The sequence below is a fragment of the Daucus carota genome, chromosome 6, assembly GCF_001625215.2.
Source record: "Daucus carota subsp. sativus chromosome 6, DH1 v3.0, whole genome shotgun sequence".
NCBI lineage: Eukaryota > Viridiplantae > Streptophyta > Magnoliopsida > Apiales > Apiaceae > Daucus > Daucus carota.
This window is the reverse complement of record NC_030386.2, coordinates 29,673,700-29,693,950: the sequence shown is the minus strand read 5'-3', so window position 1 is coordinate 29,693,950 and position 20,251 is coordinate 29,673,700. Positions and strand designations below refer to the sequence as shown.

General features: G+C 34.3%; 3 protein-coding genes across 3 annotated transcripts; all 3 read left to right on the top strand.

Moving 5' to 3' along the window:
• The first annotated feature begins 451 nt into the window (after nt 1–451).
• Nucleotides 452–1,222, top strand: LOC135147266 (uncharacterized). Its single transcript, XM_064080172.1, has one exon. It carries the CDS (start codon nt 452–454, stop codon nt 1,220–1,222), a length of 771 nt encoding a protein of 256 aa, XP_063936242.1.
• Nucleotides 1,223–3,300: 2,078 nt separating this feature from the next.
• On the top strand, nt 3,301–8,970 carry LOC108193018 (putative BPI/LBP family protein At1g04970). Its single transcript, XM_017359582.2, has 6 exons — nt 3,301–3,780; nt 5,299–5,438; nt 5,602–5,953; nt 7,001–7,243; nt 7,792–7,917; nt 8,545–8,970. Exons 1-6 carry the CDS (start codon nt 3,370–3,372, stop codon nt 8,761–8,763), a joined length of 1,491 nt encoding a protein of 496 aa, XP_017215071.1. The 5' UTR covers nt 3,301–3,369; the 3' UTR covers nt 8,764–8,970.
• Nucleotides 8,971–10,962: 1,992 nt separating this feature from the next.
• Nucleotides 10,963–20,207, top strand: LOC108227558 (protein-tyrosine-phosphatase IBR5-like). Its single transcript, XM_017402772.2, has 5 exons — nt 10,963–11,445; nt 12,979–13,078; nt 13,610–13,667; nt 18,544–18,650; nt 19,655–20,207. Exons 1-5 carry the CDS (start codon nt 11,209–11,211, stop codon nt 19,966–19,968), a joined length of 816 nt encoding a protein of 271 aa, XP_017258261.1. The 5' UTR covers nt 10,963–11,208; the 3' UTR covers nt 19,969–20,207.
• The last annotated feature ends 44 nt before the right edge of the window (nt 20,208–20,251 follow it).

Genomic DNA, 20,251 nt, shown 5'->3' with positions numbered 1-20,251 from the left:
ATTTATTTTGGACTTTGGAGTGGGTAACTTAAAATAAACAAAACGCAGTAACACATTACACACTAATAGTCTAACACAGAAATTGGGTGAGAGAGCAAGTCAGCAAGCGCGAGCAGCCGAGCACGGAGCACTATCAACTGGAGTTTGGAATTTGGATAATTGAATTGATATTTCAATCAACATTTAGAAGAAAGTAATTCAGGTAGCTTTGTTACAAGTTTTGACTTGTTTTATATTAAGTATACAAATTGTAGCCTAACTGTTTGATAGAATGCATCAAAGAAAATTGAAGTTCTGAATTTACACAAAGTTTTTATAGTTGTGTTATGAGATTAAAGGCATAACTTTTATCAGTATCAGTATTTCTTGGTTGCTAAACACTTGAGTGTGTTTAATTTTTTTTACCTAACTTCACTATCTCTTGACTCTTGTTCAAAATTCTGGTTGTAGGATGTCTGTTCAAAATGCTATGAATTTGACTTCAAGTACAAAGGCACTTCTGCAAGAATTGAGGGATCATGGTTGGGATGAGTTTTTGCTAAATGTCTATAAATTTGGAGAAAATCATGATCTTGAAATGCCTAAAATGGATGCATCCTACTCAATGGGGACTGGTCGTGGTTGTCAACAACATGATTTTGTCACAAATGAACATCATTATCATTTTAGCATGTTTAATGTGATTATTGATGTCCAAATGACAGAGCTAAATGACAGATTCACGGAGCAAAGTATAGAACTGCTTGTTTTGAGTGCTGCATTGGATCCTAAAGATCACTTTAAAAGGTTTGACATCAACAAGATTTGTGAACTTGCAGAAAAGTTCTATCCAGGAGACTTTGATGCATCAGAGGTACGTGCTTTAAGACTACAATTAGAACATTATAGATGTCAAGTAGTTTCCCATAAAGATTTTCAAGATTTGTCTTCTCTTGCACAATTGTGTAGACAATTAGTTGAAACAGGCTTAGCTAAACTTTTCCCCCTAGTTGATATATTGATTCGTTTGGTCTTGACACTTCCTGTTTCCACTGCCACTACTGAACGTGCATTCTCGGCAATGAAAATTATAAAAACTCGGCTTAGAAACAAGATGGAAGACGGATATCTTTCAGGTTGTATGATGCTTCACATTGAAAAAGAATATGTTGATGCTGTTGATTCAGAGGATGTAATTGATCATTTCGAGTCTATTGGAGATCGTAGAGCTCAATTTAGATAAGGTACTATGTTTTACTTGTAATTTATATGTTATGAAAAAATTCTGTCCGTGTTAAACAATTCCGCTGGGTGAATTATTTTGGTTAGATTCGCCACTGTTTCTACTCATGCCAACTTGTCAAGGAGTCGGGGGATCCTGGGTGCAGGTTGGACATGTTTTTGTATACATTAAAATGACTCTCAACAACTGCAGGAGTTTCACGTAGATTTTACGCCCAAAAAGCACTGAAACAGATGAGGAACAGACAGAGATGAAATGCCAAGCAAACTTGTTTAAAGGACCAAGTATAAGTCTTTTCACTTTTTTAAGCTGTGTCAGCTTTGTGAATATGAAGCTGTGGAGATTCCAACTCAGTTCTGCAACTCCTTCACTCGGATAACTATTTATATAGCATGTTGATGTTGATGTTGATGATAATATATAAGTTTTCAGTAGAAGCTACTTATTACAGCTGAGTAAAGTACAAATTTTCAGTATCCACTAACATAATGGGGAAGCATCCACACTTGTAGAGTTGTAGATATAATTAGAGACAGCCTAATTAAGATTTCACATAGGAATTTCTTCTGTGACGATGGGTATCACCGCGGAGCTTGTTAGGAATGTGCTCGCCAAAAGCAGGTCCATCGCAACTCATGAAAGCAATGTACGCCAGTTCCATCAATATTTTCTAACTTGTTCAAGTAGCTGTGTATTTTACCATTCAATTCAACAGCCTACTCTCTTGTGATATGCTATTTCCGCATTTTAACTTGCCTTCTCTTACCCAAACAGGTTAGATGCAATTTAGAAAGAAGAAAATGGAAAACCTCAGTGAGATCGTGCCTGTGTGGTGATGAAATCAACTCTGTTCTTGCAGAGGAAGATTCAGCTTCCGTAAGGAGCTCCAAAGCTGCGGTATCTACACAACCTGAATACAGTTTGGTACATGCACAGGAGGATCCTGTTTCTTCTGTCCGGACTCTGAAGCAATCGTCACATACCTGTGCCACCAGGCTTGTTTTGATGAAGCTGATGTATTCTCATAGTATAATTAGAATTTGTTTCTACATATTTATCTATAAGGCCTGCTGCATCATTTCATTTTACTGCTAGAAATAAAAGGAAACATGCGCATTTCAAACAATTCAATGTATCTAGAAGACTAGAATTCAAGTGTAACATCTTCATAATTAGGGTCCAAGGCAAATGGAAGAACTCAACTTGACAGATGACAATAAGCCCGCTGTAGGAGCAGGAAGGCAATGAAGTGACTCTTTTGGAACATCCATTCAAGTTCAAACAGGAAATTCCAGTCCTTGAGAGACAAAATGCGGCGGAGTATGCCTTAACCACTTGAGTTCAAATTAAAACCTGAAGTACTGAAGCTAAAGGTAAAGCAACATATATTGTAGTTCTCTTGGTAGCCACTGAATTAAGCAAGCACACGCATAAGCAGTAAGGCAAAACAAATCAACTTCTGAATTAAACATAAAAACTTGAGATTACATAGCTATTATCTATGCAACGTATCAAAGCTGCAAATGCAGAACAGATTGGAAGCAACATATAGGCGTGAAAGAGCATTAGCTTATGCTTTCTCACAACATATATGTGCCAGTATCACAAATTATATAACTAAATCAAATAGCCCTGAATCATTAAAGCAGGGGTTATATCATGTTCTTGAGTCATGACACTTGTATCTTGCTTTTCAAGCTAAGCATCTGTTGAGAGAAGAAACCTAGCAGATCCAAATTAGATGTCGTGGACTATAACATGGGCTGGAGTTAACGTTGGATGGCCACCTGCAAGCAGGACAGTTGCTCATCAGACATCAAATACAACTTTAGCATCCAAGCTAATAAAAAAAATAAAAAATCAACCTACGATAATTAAAAATAATTTTAACTTTTTCAAATCAAAATTATTTTAGATTGTATTTTGTTACAAATCACATAAAAAAATTGTATGTAAGTTGATTTTAATTACAAACAATATTTTCATTAATAATTTTTAAGAAATATAAAATTACAAAAAAAAAATTAAATATTTTTGCTAAATTCCCCATAACTAATTATGATTTACATAAATCTACAACACAAACACGATTATTCTTTCCTCCTCCTAACAAGTCCACCCAACCGAACCAAAGCAGCTCCTCATCAATGGCCACCCGAACAATACACATCCTTCTAATCATCTTACTAACAACCCCTCTCTCACCCTCATCATCTCAATCCACCGATGACTCCTTCATCTCCATGCTCATCACCCAATCCGGCCTCGACTTCCTCAAACAAATCCTCGTCACCAACGCTATTGCTTCTCTCACTCCCCTTCAACTACCCCAGATTCAAAAAACACTTAAAATCCCCTTTCTTGGTCAAATTCATGTTGTTTTGTCAAATATAACCATATATCATGTTGATGTTCCCTTTTCTTATATCAACCCTGGTGATACTGGGATTGCTATTGTGGGCTCGGCTACTAGTAATTTGAGCATGAATTGGCACTATTCTTATGGCACTTGGCTCGTTCCTATCGAGATTTCTGATAGCGGGCTCGCTTCGGTTCTGGTGATTATTTTCCCCTTGTTTAGATATAATTTTATTCCAACTTGTAGAATTGATAAGTTGTTATTGTGATCGGAAATGATTATGTTATGAGTAGCGTGGACGGATATGGAATTGGGTTATTTGTTATGAATTATGCGGTAAATGTTGATTTTGTCCATGTCTAGTTATTGAAGCTAACATTCCCTTGGTAGTTAAGCTTGTCAAAACACTCTTATCCCATTTTTTTTGTTTTGTTATTAATGAATGTAAAAGATCTGATTTTTTTGTTTCTATGTTGTCTAAAGCTTACTATGTGACAAGTGCTAATGAGGAAACTAGAGTTGAGCTTATTGCTAGCATTAACTTTCTTTGTAATTAAATGTGCATATACAGGAGAATTTCTTTAGAGTAATGTTCTATATAAGTATAACCTCTTTATAATACTAAAAAAGTACGGTCCCAAGACTCCCAACTCTATATAATTTTATACAAAAATTGCCTTTATTTTTGAATTAACTTTCTTATAATAACGAGTTTTCCGGTCCCGGGGATATTAATGTATAGAGGTTTTTACTGTACATTTCTAGGAGTGAAAAAAGGGCCCTTCTTGAACAATTTGGAGATAAAATGCCCAAAAGAGCACAAGTGAATATAATGCCCCATTGGGGCACGAAGAAACGTTTATAAAACTTGCATTTTCTTTTTAAGCGTAAAAAGTTTCAGTGGTGCAGTTGTACGGCAGCAGTTCACAAGACGCATTGTCAGCCAATTGTGCCATACCCACCAAGTGCAATTGTTTTTCTCTGCCAATACAATAAAACGCATTCTGAAGCCCACATGAAAATGATGTGTTTCTGCCTTATGGTTTTTAAAAAACAACCGGTCACGCAACTTTTAAATGCATTGGACCATAAATGCATCAAAATAAATTGTTTTTCCTTGTGCTACAAACGGTCACTTTTTCATATGTGCTGTTTTGGGTTTTTTTTGCTCAAATTGTGATGAATAGGGCCAACACCAACTAACATCATAAAGACTTAGATATTTCGGGTACGCTAATACTATATAATATTATTCATATAGAAGTTATTTAATTGCTAAATATTATTACATGTGCATGCTCCTACTAAAAGATGATGTTTAGGGTTTATATGGTGTTTTGCCATTTGGTAGAGACAAAAAATCCGTAAAATTGATCACTGCATCCACAAAAAATCTATGCTTGTTGCAATCTGTTGACTACTAGAGTTGAAGATCAGAGGATATAATCTGTAGAAGCACCACTTGTAATAGACAAACTTTTAATTCATTAATGTTATAAGCAAGTTTTTCAAATCTTGTGGTGTTGTGTTTTATAATATTTCCAGTGCGAATTTTGTTTTCCAAATGAACTCGGGTGGTTTAATATCTTTTGAGAGCTGACATGCACTTAATGTACATAAATTTTTATAAAAATGCTTTCTCTTTAATATGACATTTGGTGCTCATTTTAAGTATGTGTTCAATTAAGGATCTGATTGATTACACCTCTGGGCAAAGGTTGAAGGCATGGAAATTGGGGCGACTCTTAGCTTGAAAATTCAGGAGGGAGTTATAGACATCTCTCTCCTTGAAGGTGGCTGCTTTGTTAAAGAAATCATTATTAAACTGGATGGAGGAGCCTCTTGGTTGTATCAAGGGTATGGTTCTTCTAAGGATGTTTTTTTCATATTCTATTTTTATATTTGTTATTATTTAACTTTATTACTACTCCTTTCTTAAAGACTATTATTTTTAATAGAGAAATATAATTCCTTATGTTACCATATATTCTTTCTTTGCTCTAATTTTTCAACTATCAAGGATGGTCGATGCTTTCCAAGGACAAATAGCATCTGCGGTAGAAAATGCAATTGCAAACAATCTAGAAGAAGGAGTTCTAAAGCTTGAAACTTTTTTGGGAGGCCTTCCAAAAGAAATACCAGTGGACGATATAGCCTCATTGAATGTAACTCTTGTTAATGACCCCTTAATAAGTAATAATTCTATTGGTTTTGAAATCAATGGCTTATTCACAAAAAATGAAAAGGGCAAAGTATCAACTGTGTTCCACAAGAACTCACAATCCCTGGTTTCCTGCATCGATTCACCAAAAATGCTTGGAATATCATTAGACGAGGCTGTGTTCAACTCTGCTTCTGCATTGTACTACAATGTAAGTGTAAACATATACATGGAGAGTAAAGTGCAGTTTGTGTACCAGCAGTTAGGTTGTCGGACGACTTGCAATATTCCACTTTGCTATAGCAATTGGGGTTTCGAATAAGACGACCTTTAGATTTCTCATTTATTTCTTTTTCAATATGAAAAAGAAATAAGAATGGGAGAAATTTTTATTTTCGTTACAGTGTGTATCTCGTTCATATTAGCTTAACATCATTAAAAATATAAAGGGGGTACAATTGTCTTTTAACTGTCATCTTCTTCCCCAAAAAACTTGTCCACCATTGTTCAACTTTTTTAAGATTTCAACCTCAAACATCTTATCCATTTCTTAATGAGATCAACCCGTTTAATATATTTTGAATTGGTTGCAATTGCTTACATGAATCAGTTTGCTATTTCTCCTAATTCGGAAATGAAGTTGCTGCTAGGAGTCTGGGACTGTTGTGTGCTTAAAAAGTCTAAAGTGTGGGTTACGCTTAAAAAAATGTCTTTTTTGCTCTGTTCTATGTTCATTAATATTTGGATTTAATTATGGTGTTTCATATGTATTATATTGCATATCACTGACATTTTCACAATATATTTAGTCAATGACCAAGTTAAAGTATGTTTGTATTCGTTGTGTACTCGGCTATTCTTAAAATCTCATTATTTAATGTGTTGATTGATGGTATATGAGCGTATATAGATACTATATGTGCATATATGTAGGATAAACCTTTTTATGGTGGTAAGGGTTTTTGTTTACTTCAAAATTGCAGTATGGAAGTCAGATTATATGGCCCAAAGTTTCATTATTTGAATATGTTATATTATTTGAATTGTTCTTTTTATTGTATGGACCATGCAACTGATGGATATATGTTAGGTACAAAATTTTAGAGGTCAACTAATGTCAACAAATAATTATTACTTGAACGGGCAAATTTAAACTGGGTTCCTATTACTTTGCATTATCTGAGAATATGTTGCTCTGTGTGTGTGTTACATTGTATTGCTTAGTTGTTCAGATATTAAAAGAACAGTTTTTCATCAGGCAGAGCTATGGACTGTGGATACACTACCAGATCAGGCTATGCTAAACACAGCATGGTGGAGATTTCTTATCCCCCAACTTTACAGGAAATACCCAAATGATGACATGAATCTTAATATCTCTCTTTCTGCTCCTCCAGTTGTGCAAATATCACCACATGGTATTAGTGCTACTGTTTATGCAGATCTAATCGTTGATGTCATGGAAGGCAGGGATATAGTGCCAGTTCTGTGCATATCATTGGTAAGATAACTGACCAGATAGAAAATATCTCCCGACCCTTGCCAGATCTTGGTTTCGGTATAAACTATGTTCCAGTTTTTGCAATTATCTAATACAAAGTAGCGCCCAAATTAAAAGAATAAATACAAATGTTGTCTATGATATGTAGCTAGATGACGTCATTGCTCGCCATAGTATCAACATTGAAATTATCGAATGCGATTTTTATCTTTTTTGTTTTTCTCACTAACGTAAAGAAATAAGAGTGAACAACAAATAATAATATAAACTCAACCAGATAAATCATAAATGACACTTCATGGAGATTAATTTAAGGTTCTTAATTGCTGTTAAGCCTAGTATTGTGCATAGATCGTGAAGGTCTTTGGCCTTGACATTTAGACTTGCTTGACCTTCGGAGATTCTAGTAGAAGAGATGTTCTGGTGCATGCTATCTAGTGTTGTCTCTTGCTAGTTACATGCAGTCATACAATATTTTTGCTTTTGGATTCTTTTTTATGGTGGTGACACTTCTTTGACTTGTGATGCTATGATTTTTCCTGATTCAGGTAATCCGTGGTTCAGGTTCAGTAAAAGTCGTTAAAAACAATCTTGCTGGTAGCTTGCAATTGGATGATTTCACAATGGAACAGAAGTGGAGTCAAATTGGTAAATTGCACATGTACTTAATTCAGGTATGTGCAGACATGAAGTCAAACTGTCTATTCACCATGTTATGCATTTTCACCGTGTTTTTACTTTTTATGGGAACTGTCATAATTTCAATTCCTATTTGGTCGTTTGGTTCTAATAAATAAGCTGTGTCTGCACCAACTTACAAAAGATGAACTGCAACATTATTATTAAAGAAATACATTTTTAATCATGACAAGCAACTGCCCTGGTGTTACACCAAAGATATACTCTTTGCAGATGTTAGCATCTGTGAAAAGGTAAAATATGCTGCATATATGTATGTATCAGTTGAAATGGTCAAGACTTAGAGGCTAATATCATATAGTACTATGTCGGTGGTATATCCACTATTTTACGGGTATACTATCTTCTTTCCTTTTTCTGACCGTTTGCTCCATATCCCCAAGGCAGTTAGCAAAAATGTTATTGTTTCCCGTGGAGATAAGTGAACTGACTTCAGTTAATGGACCTAAGATGTTTGTTCTGTAAATAAAAGAAATTTTTCATGAGAGGATCTTGTGCCTTAACTATTTGATTTTTGCTACAGAAAATAGTGTGCAGGAGAATGAAAAGTTTCAGTTGTGATTATTGTCTCTATATATAAAATCTTATATATTCTTTTGCAGCCCATAGTGTGGACTCTCATTGAAACTGTATGCTTGCCATATGCAAACTCACGCCTTGGGAAAGGATTTCCTCTGCCAATCATTCATGGCTTCACACTTCAGAATGCAGAAATAGTTTTTTCAGATTCTGCAGTAAGTGTTTGCAGTGATGTCACTTTCACAGACTCCTACAATCTTAGGTCACTTGGATACCTGAATAAGCTGACTCAGAAGCTCTAGTAAGGAAAATTCAGTGGCCACGGCTAAATGTTCATTGATGTTTCATATGTAATTATGTCTGTTGTAACCTCTTAGCACGAAGTGTAAAATCATCCGATCATCTGGTTGGTGTTTGTTTAGAACCTTACCTAGGTGAGTTTACACAAATTATACAACTCTTGTTCCTGAATCTTGCTTCTGTATAATGCAGTCAACTGGTTTTGGTTACTTTTTATCGAACCTATGGCTGTATTTCAGAATTGTACATGTACAAGGAAGAATCGACAAAGATACTGGCATATAGAATAAACTTCTTTTTTTTTTTTTGTCACAACATACTTGTGAAGACATTATACCACAACTGATGTGTTAAAATTTTCATGTAATCCTAATCAAATATCTCCATATTTGAACATATAATTCAGGTCTTTGATCGAGTATTCTAAATTTTTCTAAAATTCATGATTGAAATCTGGATTTAAAATTTTCAAACAATTTCAAAAATTTTGATAAATTAAAGTTAAAGACAAATAGAAATGAAAGAGATGTGACAAAAACATGGAACAGAGACATATTATCAGAAAAATAATAGAATAATGATAGTGATGATTATAATAAATATCCCTTAAATCGTACAGTAATGTAGATAGCTGGGGTATGCTTCTTTCACAAATTATAGTTGTTCATTATTCGAGGATTCTTGTTCCTCATTTCTTAGTTTTTACAACTGAGTCGTCTGAACACCGCAACAGCCATGGAGCTATTGTGAAGGTCAATTGTGAAGCTACCATTTTCGGGATTGATGTAGGCTAGATTACTCGAGAAGCCTTTGTATTCATTTTCAATTTCAAGAATCATTGGATTCATTGTGTTAAGCAGTCTGGAAACAATGCGGCTATTTGTTTAGCTCGTTTTATTGTTTATTAACCAGATTGCATTGTCAGTTGGGGATCTGTCCCGACTAGACTTGTTTTAATTTAATGGAGTGAATTTGCATTTTGTCAGAAAAAACACAATTATCTATAATCTACAATTATCCTAATTTGATTTAATATTTAACTAATTTTGAATTTTTGGATATCTCGCTTCCAGTTATCAAAACGCCTGATAAAAAAGTTATAACACTAAAATATACTCCCTCCGTCCCTTTGAGATATCGGAATGGCTAACCTGTGCCCTCCAGGCACAGGATAAGTCATATTAAATGTCATTGACTATCATTAAACTTACATGATTATCTGTGTATGTATATAAAATATTCAAATTTTATTAAAATATTAACAGTATATCTACTATTGATTTATCTTTCAAGTTTATATTTATAATAAAATAATATTTAATTTCAAAAAAAAATGTGAGAATATAGAATAATATTTTTGGCATATTTTATATGACAATTTTTAATTGATTTCATCCACAAATAATAATGAGGCCCCCCTGCATATACACTAATATTCTAACTAAAAACAGCCACTTTAATATTTAATAATAAATTTATAATTTTTTATTATTTAAATATTATTAAAAAATATAAATGATTATAATTATAATACAACACATGAATAAACAAATATCAAATATACTTTTATAAATATGAGCATTTGAATTTACTGATAAGTAGTTAATGTGTGTCCAGCTGTAATGCATGATATACAAAAAACTAGAAGTAATAAATGCTCTTAACCTGTGCCCTGAGGGCACAGGTTAGCCAGGCCCTTGAGATATATACATTTGTATTGGGCACGGAGACTAAGGAAAGTGTATAAAGTAATGTAAAGTAATAAGAAAGAGAAAGAAAAGTAGGTAAAGTGGCGGGACCCACAAATATTTAAGTGATAGATTGAGAAAAGTAGATGAAGTTAGTGGGTGGGTGAGATTTTTATATTATAAAAATTTACTATTTTGGGAAAGTTTTGAAATGTATAGAATTGAATGGGACATTCCAAAAAGGAAAGTGTATAGAATTCAAAGGGACAGAGGGTATCAGTAGCAAAACATAATTCTCATGAAAAAAAGGGTTTAACATAAAATATATCAGCAATGAAACGTGCTTCTCATAAAAATAACTAGATATATCAAAGCCAATCCAGACATCAATTAAAAAGGAAAAAAAAAAAAAAAGACAAAACGTACTTCTGTATTTAACTTCCACCTTCCAAGACCTATCACTGTCACCCCGTCACCATGCCCTATAATTTCCATATTTAAAAAAAATTGATTAAGTAATGACTGCAATTTTGCAGAGAAAAAAGGGGCAATCAATGCAAATTTATAAATTATAAATCCAGTTGAAAAAACACAAAGAGAGAAGGGGTTTGTTCAAGGATCAAACACACTCTGCCCCTATCCAACTGCTCTTAGTCTAAACCCATGTGTAATCCAAATCATATATAAATCTAAATCTTGATCTGGGTTGTTCTTGTTTTGATTCATAGTGCAATCAATTACTGTATATTGGTGATTAGTATGAGGAAGAGAGAGCGAGAGAACCCGTGTGGGATTTGTGGGCACTACCACAAATATGAAGAAGGTGAAGTCTGTGGGATTTGTGGGCATCGTATGCCTGATGATGCTCTCAAATCTTCTATTCAAGTTAGTGCTTTTCCGTCTGAGATCTTGCCGGAGTTTTTGTATCTTGGTAGCTATGACAACGCTTCGCGGTCCGAGCTTCTCAAGACTCAGGGGATTTCCCATGTTTTGAATGTGAGTGTTTGCTGATTTTTAATTTTATTATTGGATTATTGTTTGTTAGAGTTGTGGTGATTCTAGAATTGTATTTAATGTTTGCCTGTATATATGGAATTAAAATTTGATTCCGGCTGATCAAGCAGTTTCCTTTTTTGTCGTTGTAGTAGACACTAATGCAATATGTAAATCTATAATAGATTGTAACTTCTTTTGTGGAGTCTTTTTAAGTAATAGAGGAAATGTACAACATTTTTTGCTCTTGTCTATGTTAATACCCGCAGCTTAGATTGTTGTCATGATTCTGTTTAGGTTAATATCTGAATTTTTATGGGTTTTAATCTCCAAAATAAGTATTACCTGGTGTCAAGATTTTTATTAGGTTAATTATTTGATTTGTTCCATGACTTTTACTTGGCGACTCTAGAAAAAAAACAAGTTTAGGTTTTGGATAACTATGCAAGTGAGATGCATTAAGTGATCATATTCCAGAGGTATCATGATTTAGGGGGCATTTGGATTGAGGTTGGGTATGAGAATCGGGAATGAGAATGGGATTGATATGGAAACCCATGGGGTGGGAAGGGTATGATATGCATTTATTGCATTGGAAAAAGCGCGCTTAAAGTGCACTTATCAGCTGATACGCGGGAAAAAAAGCCCAGGAAACTAGGAAAGCGCTTTTTTTTTTTGAAATGAGAACGTTGACCTAGTTTGAAAAAGATTTTTAGACCTTGGGCCATATATTTTACTATAATGGGCTTTACTATAATTCTTATGGTGCTATATCCTACCATGGCACCATATCGATCAAGGTCACAATCAAGAGTGAGCAATCCAACAACAAAAAACAAAGTTAAGTGAGGAAGAATGATGATGTTCTTTATGGGATGTGATTGAAGAAGAAGAGAAGATTGAATTTGTGGAAAATAAGAGTCTCAGATGCCAGCTTTAATTATAACTAAGATTTGGAATACTATGAGAGTTTCAGTTATAATTTGGAATGATAACTCCGACTTAGTTCAGTTACTTTCTTATTATTTTAAATATTATGAAACTTGAACCTATTTCTTGCTTTTGAACATTTTGATGTGCACTTGAGTTTATAATTATTGATTACCATGTCAAGTGTTTACACATTATACATATTTAACCAAGAGGTTAAATTTTATAGTTTGATTTTGATGAGTATTAGTTGCTTCAATATTAGAGCTATGCATCTTTTTACTTCTAAAATATGCCTTAGTTTGGATAATCTTACCTGCAAATGCAATAGTGGATCATGCTTAAGCATTAGTATCCATGACTATTGAAACAGTTATGGGGCTGCGTTATTGCTATTTGCATTGAGGCCTTGTATTCCATCTTTTAAATCATATGATAAAAAGAAAGATCCTGATTGAATGCTGATTTATTCACTGGTGACATTATCAACACCAGAAAGTGAAGCAAGCTCATATCTTGTATACATATTTTTTTCTTTTTCATAATTCCAGAATAGTATGGATCAATCTCTGTCAAAGAGCCTGAATGTTTTCTGTTCTGTTACAGACAGTACCTGCTTGTCAGAATCTGTACAAGAACTCTTTTACTTATTACTGTCTGCAAGGTGACCAAGACATTCCATTTGATGATGCAATGCATTTTCTAGGTGTGCATCTCAACTTCTATTTTATGAACTGTGAACCTGTTTAAACTTTAAGTTAGTGGTGTTAAGTGATTATTTGACATAAAGTTGAAAATCTCCGCTTGAGTATTACGTCAGAAAGTGAATTGAAGTAAAAAAAACAGCTTAAAGTCAGAAGTGGGTAGGAGGTACTTTATAGAAAAACTTATTTTACTTTTGTCATTTTATATGATAAAAGTTGATATCATCATTTAAATGGATTTTATTAATATAATTTTAATAACTCATAAGTTACCCATAATACAAAATTACCCAGACAGATACTAACTTCAAAATTTTCCTTTCAACTTATCACGTTTAGCCAATTATTAAGTTTACCCAAATGGGCTCTATATTACAACTTTACTCTCTCAATTTATATTTCTACAGGAGAAAATTATCTTGTTTTCTGCCACTAAACTATGTACCAATGAAGATAACACTTATTATAGCCTCATTTGGAAATTGTAATACAGGGTAATGATTCTGTATATGCTTCTCTGTTTCATTTTGCAGAGCAATGCGAAAAGGATAGAGCTCGTGTTCTTGTGCACTGCATGTCAGGAAAAAATAGGTAATCCACATCGTAAAACTAAATTTTTGTTAGTTTAATATAAAGTATCTGGGTGAGAATTTTATGAGAAATGACTTGCTGATATCTCTGCAGTATTCTCTCTTCATTTTTTTCCGTTTTTTCCTTTAGAAAATGAGTGTATACGAGTGTTCTAACTTCTAGCTAAAAATCTTCTAAACTAAGAATGTTTGATAACTTTATTAAAAAATGTAATACTGTAGAAGAGTGAAGAACCAAAGATAAGGGTAGTTTGGGGAGGGAAGGGTTTTACCTCTACCCACTCAACCCTTGTATGCACACAGGGGAAGGGTTCAACACTACCCATCTCTCCTCAACCTCCCACCAAACATACCCTAATGGTTAATACCAGATGCATCCCTGTTAGGTCATACTAGAAGTTTTGTATTGGGCGAAAATGAAAGTTCATTGTTATTGCTATAGTATTAAATATATTTTTGAGTCATTATTGCATTTTGTATTGATAAGTTACATGTAATGATACAAATAGAGATGAAATTGAAAGAAAAGAAATTTGACCCCTCAAACCCATACTTCATACCCACCTCCCTCCTCAGAGTATGAAAATCTCATATGAGATATGAATTCTCATCCATATACTAGGTATGGGTTTGGAATGAAAGGAACCATACTTGATATCAAAAAGCACGAACCAAACGACCCCGTACATCCTATCAGCTTAGAGTTATCATCTTTCATGTACTTAATGCCTTAATTCCCGGTACCTTTTAGATACCTTAGAATTCTTTTTGCTGCAGTGAAATGAAGTTTGCTAAGTTCATTCATGTATCTTGAAACCAAGCTAACGTAATGTATTATATCTGGTCTTGTATTTGTTAAGTAGATCAGAGATTCAACAAGACTACGAAATATCTTCTGATCAAATATTTGTGCTCTATCATCCCGCTGCAATTTTTCATTAACTGCCATAGGTGTAGAAACCGGTTTGCAATTCTCCATGTGAAATTTTTTCAACGAGTCTAAGAGCATCTCCAATAGTCTCTTAACTTACTCTTAAATATAATATAAAATATTGGCTCTTAGTCATTTAATGTGGGTTCAACTCCAACAATACTTCTTATATTCACTCTCTATTTTGTTTTATATTATTAAAAGTAAGTTATGTGCATACAACTTACAAGTACAAAACAAAGTGGATGGAGAGAGAATGTTTGCTTAGAAATTTAGTATAAATATTGGTTAAAAGTGACTAGTAGCTCTTAAAATTGAGGAGAGAGAAGAGAAATTTAGTAAATTTAGGAGTGACTAAGAGCCTATTGGAGCAAGCAAAACTATCATCTTCTTCAAATTTCAATTTAAGAGCCACTATAAAGAGCCTACTGGAGATGCTCTAAGATGTACTTCTGAGAAATAAAGATCTCTCCTTTAGATTGTTTCACTTGTATGCCAAGAAAATATTGCATAATTCCAAGATCAGTCATCTCGTATTCTTTCATCATAGCCTCCTTAAAATCTTTCAGCATTTGATTATTAGTTCCCATGTAAATAAGATCATCGACGTATAGGCAGAAAATTAGAAAATCATTACCCACTTTCTTGATGTAGAGTGATGGTTCAGACGGACTTCTCAGGAACTTATTTCGTTGGAAATAAGAATTCATATTGCTATTCCAAGCTAGTGGAGCCTGCTTTAATTCATATAGAGCCTTCCGAACACGATAAATATAATCTTCGTTTCCTTTTACAATGTAACCCTGAGGCTGCTCAATGTATACAACTTCGCATTGAGCTGAAACACTTTTAATTCCAACTGCATAGCTAAAGCCAACACCAGCCTAATGGCTTCCATGAGAACAAGTGGTGCGAAAGTTTCATTGAAATCTATCACAGGCTGTTTTGATTAACCTTTGGCGACATGGCGCGCTTTATGTTTTTGTATGCTACCATCCTCATTGAATTTTGTTTTGTAAACCCATTTAAATCCTATCATTTCTTTTTCTTTGGGACGTTTTTACCGATTCCCAAGTGTGTTTATCTCAATGATTTCCAGTTCTTCATGCATTGACTTTCGCCATGGTCTTACTTCCAAAGCTTCCTCAAAACTTTGCAGTTCAACTGATAGTAAGGCCAAGTTGCAATTTTGATAAATATCATCTAAAAACCGAGTCTTTCTTGGTGGGTATTCTGAATATGCATCCACATCTTCGGGTCGAATGTTAGTTGCTTCACCTTCTTGATCTTCTGGTGTTGTTTGTTGCATAGATGGGGGCGCAATATAATCAATTTTTTGAAAATTCTCAGCTGTATCTTTTTCCCCACTCCATGCTGCCGACTCATCATAAACAACATCTCTAAAAACCACAAGTTGATTGGTTATAGGATTAAACAATCTGAATCCTTTTGATTCATCACTATAACCAATGAATATAAATTTTCTTCCTTTTCAGATTTATATCTGTTTCCCAAAGTAATTAATTTATATGCAACCCAACAAAAAAATTTCAGATTACTTACATCAAGCTTCTTCGTATACCAAGCTTCATATGGTGTTTTGTTGCGAACTGCCTTGGTAGGAGATCGGTTGAGTATGTAGGCGGAAGTATTAACAGTTTCAGCCCATAGATTGTTTGAAAGTCTTTTGCCTTTTAACATGCTTCGCGCCATCTGTACAACAGTTCTGTTTTTCCTATGTGCGACCCCATTTTGTTGGGGCGTATGTCGAACTGTGAGTTGCCTCTGAATCCCATTCTCTTTGCAATCCTTAAGAAATGGTTGATACTGTAGATGAACTCTCCTCCATCAGTTCTTAACATCCTTAATTGATGTCCGCTTTGTCTTTCCACAAGAGCTTAAAATTGTAGAAACATAAAAATGCTTCTGACTTCTTTTGAAGAAAATAGATCCAGATCATCCTGGTATAATCGTCAATATAAAGTAAAAAGTATCTGTTGTAACTTAATGATGGTGTGCGAGTTGGCCTGCAGATATCTACGTGAACAAGCTTAAGTGGATCACTTGCTCTCCATGCATCTTTCCGTATATACATCCTTCACAAATTATGGTCTCTTTTAAACCAGGGAAGTCCAACAACGATATTTTTTTTGTTTTAGAAGTTGAAGTCCATTCTGATTAAGATGCCCGTATTGCAAGTGCCAAAGAAAAGAATCATCAGTAGTTTCTTTCTTCTGGTCAGCAACACTTTTTAAAGCCATGTTGTGAATTGATTGCATTCGTGAAGAAAAGATATTGTTTTTGACTCATTCTCACCTCTGCCACTTTTAGTTTTGGTTCTTATCAAAAACTTCACAACAATCCTTGTCAAAAATGAGTTTGTATCCATTTCTCATCATTTACCCAACAATCAAGAGATTTGATTTTGAGTGATATTAGTAGAATTGTAAACATCACGAACCTGTTTCCTTTCCTTTCTTGAGAATTGACATGCACAGTTCCTCTTCCTGCAATTTTTATATGCTTAACATCTCCAAGCTCCACATGAGATGAAAACGACTCATGTATCTCTATCATTCTTGCGTTCTCCTGTGATGTGGTGACATATGGTGACTCCAGCCGCTATCTAAATACCACATATTTGATTTATCAGAATCGTCATTAGAATAAAATAATACATCAGTGTCACTTTCCTTTGAAAAATTAGCTGAAATACTATTTTCGGCAGACTTCTCTGTCTTTAAACCAACCGTCTTGATTAGACTGATTAGGAGCTTTACATCTGGTGGCCTCTCCTCTACCAATACTTTTTCCTGCTCCTCTTCCTCTGAATTGACTTTTGCCTCTGCCATAGGTTCCCTTGTCCTGTGCTTTATGTTCTTCGACACCTTTAGATTGCTTGTTTGAGATATTGGCTTCAGTCCGAAATGCTTGCTCCAGTGGCCGACTTGCATACATGCTGATTCTTTTCTCCTGAGCTTCTAGAGAACCCATGAGTTCGTAGAAAGAAAGTTGTGACAAATCGTTGGTTTCCTCAATGACTGCTACAATGTGCTTAAATTTCTGTGGTAAGCTTCTAAGAACTTTCTCAACAATTTTCTTTTGGGGAATAGTGTCCCCACAATTCCAGCATCTCTTGACGAAAAATCTATAACAAGATCTGAATCTTTCATTATCAAATTGTGAAATCCTCTCCACAAGTTTTGTAACGTAATGGAGATAATTTTTTTACGAATCTTGAAATTCATTATTCAAAAGATTCCATGCATCCTGAGCCTTTTTTACTCCAAAAATTCTGGGGTATATGGACTTGCTCACTCCTTGTTGAATGATCATTAATGCGGTGGCATTATTATTGACATTCTTCTTGTATCCAGGTTGCAACTGCGGCTTTGGGTGGTTCTGAAAAACCATCTATAATCTACCACAAATCTTTTGAGACAAAGATTGTTTCCATCTGAGAACTCCAATAGTCATGGTGTTCTCCATTGAAAATTGGTATCTGATTCTGTGAGAGTGTGAAGAATGTGATCTGACTTGAACCTAACTATGATGCCATATTTGTTGGAGGCAGCAGTAGGTAATAAGAAAATTAAACTGAATGAATTGGATACAAACTACTTGCAAAGCTACAGTTCTTGCAAATTGTATTTGATTTAGGCTTCTCATTTTTTTTTAATTGATATTCCTTGCAGATTTCAAGGTACATGGATATATAGTAGAAAAGATCATTCTTTGAATAATCATCTAGACTTTCAACATTTCTGACTTTCGTATATTTATTGACTCCTAGAATACATAATTATAAATTCTAGATAGATCAGATATTAATGCCTGCTTCCAAATTCACGGAATCCTTGAGAATTACAAATTAATTAACTTCTTAACAACTGTATCAAATATATTATATATTTTTAGAGAACAGTTTATAATGTGGTTTTGACAGATCACCAGCTGTTGTGGTAGCTTACTTGATGAAGAGCAAAGGTTGGAGGCTTGGTCAGAGCTACCAGTGGGTAAAAGAGCGTAGACCTTCAGTTGAAATAAGTCAAGGTCAGTAAATGTCCTATCTTTAGACTTCATTTTGCTTGGAGTTTGGAATGGGTTTTCAGTCTGTCACTATACTGTACTTGCATATTAAATAAGTTCAGTCATACACTTTAGAGTGCACAGGTATATAAATTTCAGAAAGAAATGATTTAGGGATATACTTTTTACACAAAATTCTATTTGCTCAGAAAAGAAACTGGAAAATCTAATACTCCTGATTTGGTAGAAATGGGTAATGTATGTTTCACATTCTGATTGTGTAAATTACACTTTGACATTTGTTAATGGGAATCTGGAGAGGTGCTTGTTTAATTATTATATCTGACCTCTTTAAGAGACATATTATTGATAGCTTTTTGTTTACTTCATTTTGCTTTGTTTTAGACCCTGGATCATTATTTAAGAGGCTTCGTATAACCATTGTAGAAAATCTTCTGTTTATGTCAGGAACTCTCTAGGTCTGTGGCCTGAGACTTTGGCAATTTTCTAAGTGTACAAGTAGAGAACTACAGAAGATTAAGACTAGAAATGAGAGAAACACAGATATTACAACAAAAAATTAGAGACAGAACAGAGTTAGAGAGATGGATAAGAGATGTCTTGTCAAAGATGATAAGATGATAGTTATAGAGAAAGAAATCAGTTAGAAAACTAGACTCAACCAAGTTCCAGTTTTTGATATTCACATTATGAAGCATTTACGGGGAAGTACAACTATGACATCAATTTATAAACTTCTAATGAACACTATAATGCTACTACTACCCTTACTACTTCTTTTACCCAATATACCGTACTACAGTTCCCAACACATATTGGCTAAATATTGGGTTTTCACGTGTTAGATCTTAGTATCTTACTGCTTGAAACCATGGGAGGAGACAGAAAGTTCTTATGTTCGAAAAGCACATTACATCTTTTTTATTTAACCTTTCTGTTTCTGTAGTTAATTTATGTTTACCAGAACAAGTAATCTTATATGTTACATCCTCTTTCACAAATTTTAGCTGTTTACCAGCAACTGTGCAATTTCGAGCTGAAGATCTTTGGGGATGTTGAAAGTACCAATCCTACTTTACCAGTATTTTCCGCTTCAGGTGCACCAGCCTTCAGTTTTGGCTTTCCAAAGCCTAATGAAGCAGCCGCTATACCTGCTTTCAGTAATACGGGAACAACCTCCATTTTCAATCGTTCAACATTAGACATCCCTCCTCAGGAGTTCACTTTTGGAGCAGCCCAAATTCAGAATACTTCTGGGGTTCCTTTGGGGGCAAATCCACCGAATGCAAATGGTAGTGATGTGTCTATGGACGGTTCTTGAATTTGATTCGGTTTTATGCAGTACCCCATGATGAGAATGTTGGGCAATAGCCAAGTTAGCTACAAACTTTGAGAAAGCCTGCAGCTAAAGTTTGAACATCCAATGTCAAGAGATATTTGGATTTAATATTTAATATTTTTGGTGTTCCGGTTTGCAAACTTTATGCTCTCAATGAATTATATGTAAAGATCTTTCAATCTCTAATTTTATACGAGATAAAGAAAGGAAATTTATGTCAACTGTCTTGTTTCTATATGTTCTTTTTCAATAAGAACCTGGTCGT

Excerpts from the sequence above, each read along its gene's own strand:
- LOC135147266 (XM_064080172.1), top strand. The coding sequence starts at position 452 with ATGTCTGTTCAAAATGCTATGAATTTGACTTCAAGTACAAAGGCACTT.
- LOC108193018 (XM_017359582.2), top strand. The coding sequence starts at position 3,370 with ATGGCCACCCGAACAATACACATCCTTCTAATCATCTTACTAACAACC. Across the intron at positions 5,954-7,000 it reads CTTCTGCATTGTACTACAAT|GCAGAGCTATGGACTGTGGA; the intron begins GTAAGTGTAAAC and ends GTTTTTCATCAG. Across the intron at positions 7,244-7,791 it reads CAGTTCTGTGCATATCATTG|GTAATCCGTGGTTCAGGTTC; the intron begins GTAAGATAACTG and ends TTCCTGATTCAG.
- LOC108227558 (XM_017402772.2), top strand. The coding sequence starts at position 11,209 with ATGAGGAAGAGAGAGCGAGAGAACCCGTGTGGGATTTGTGGGCACTAC. Across the intron at positions 13,079-13,609 it reads TGATGCAATGCATTTTCTAG|AGCAATGCGAAAAGGATAGA; the intron begins GTGTGCATCTCA and ends TTCATTTTGCAG. Across the intron at positions 13,668-18,543 it reads TGCATGTCAGGAAAAAATAG|ATCACCAGCTGTTGTGGTAG; the intron begins GTAATCCACATC and ends TGGTTTTGACAG.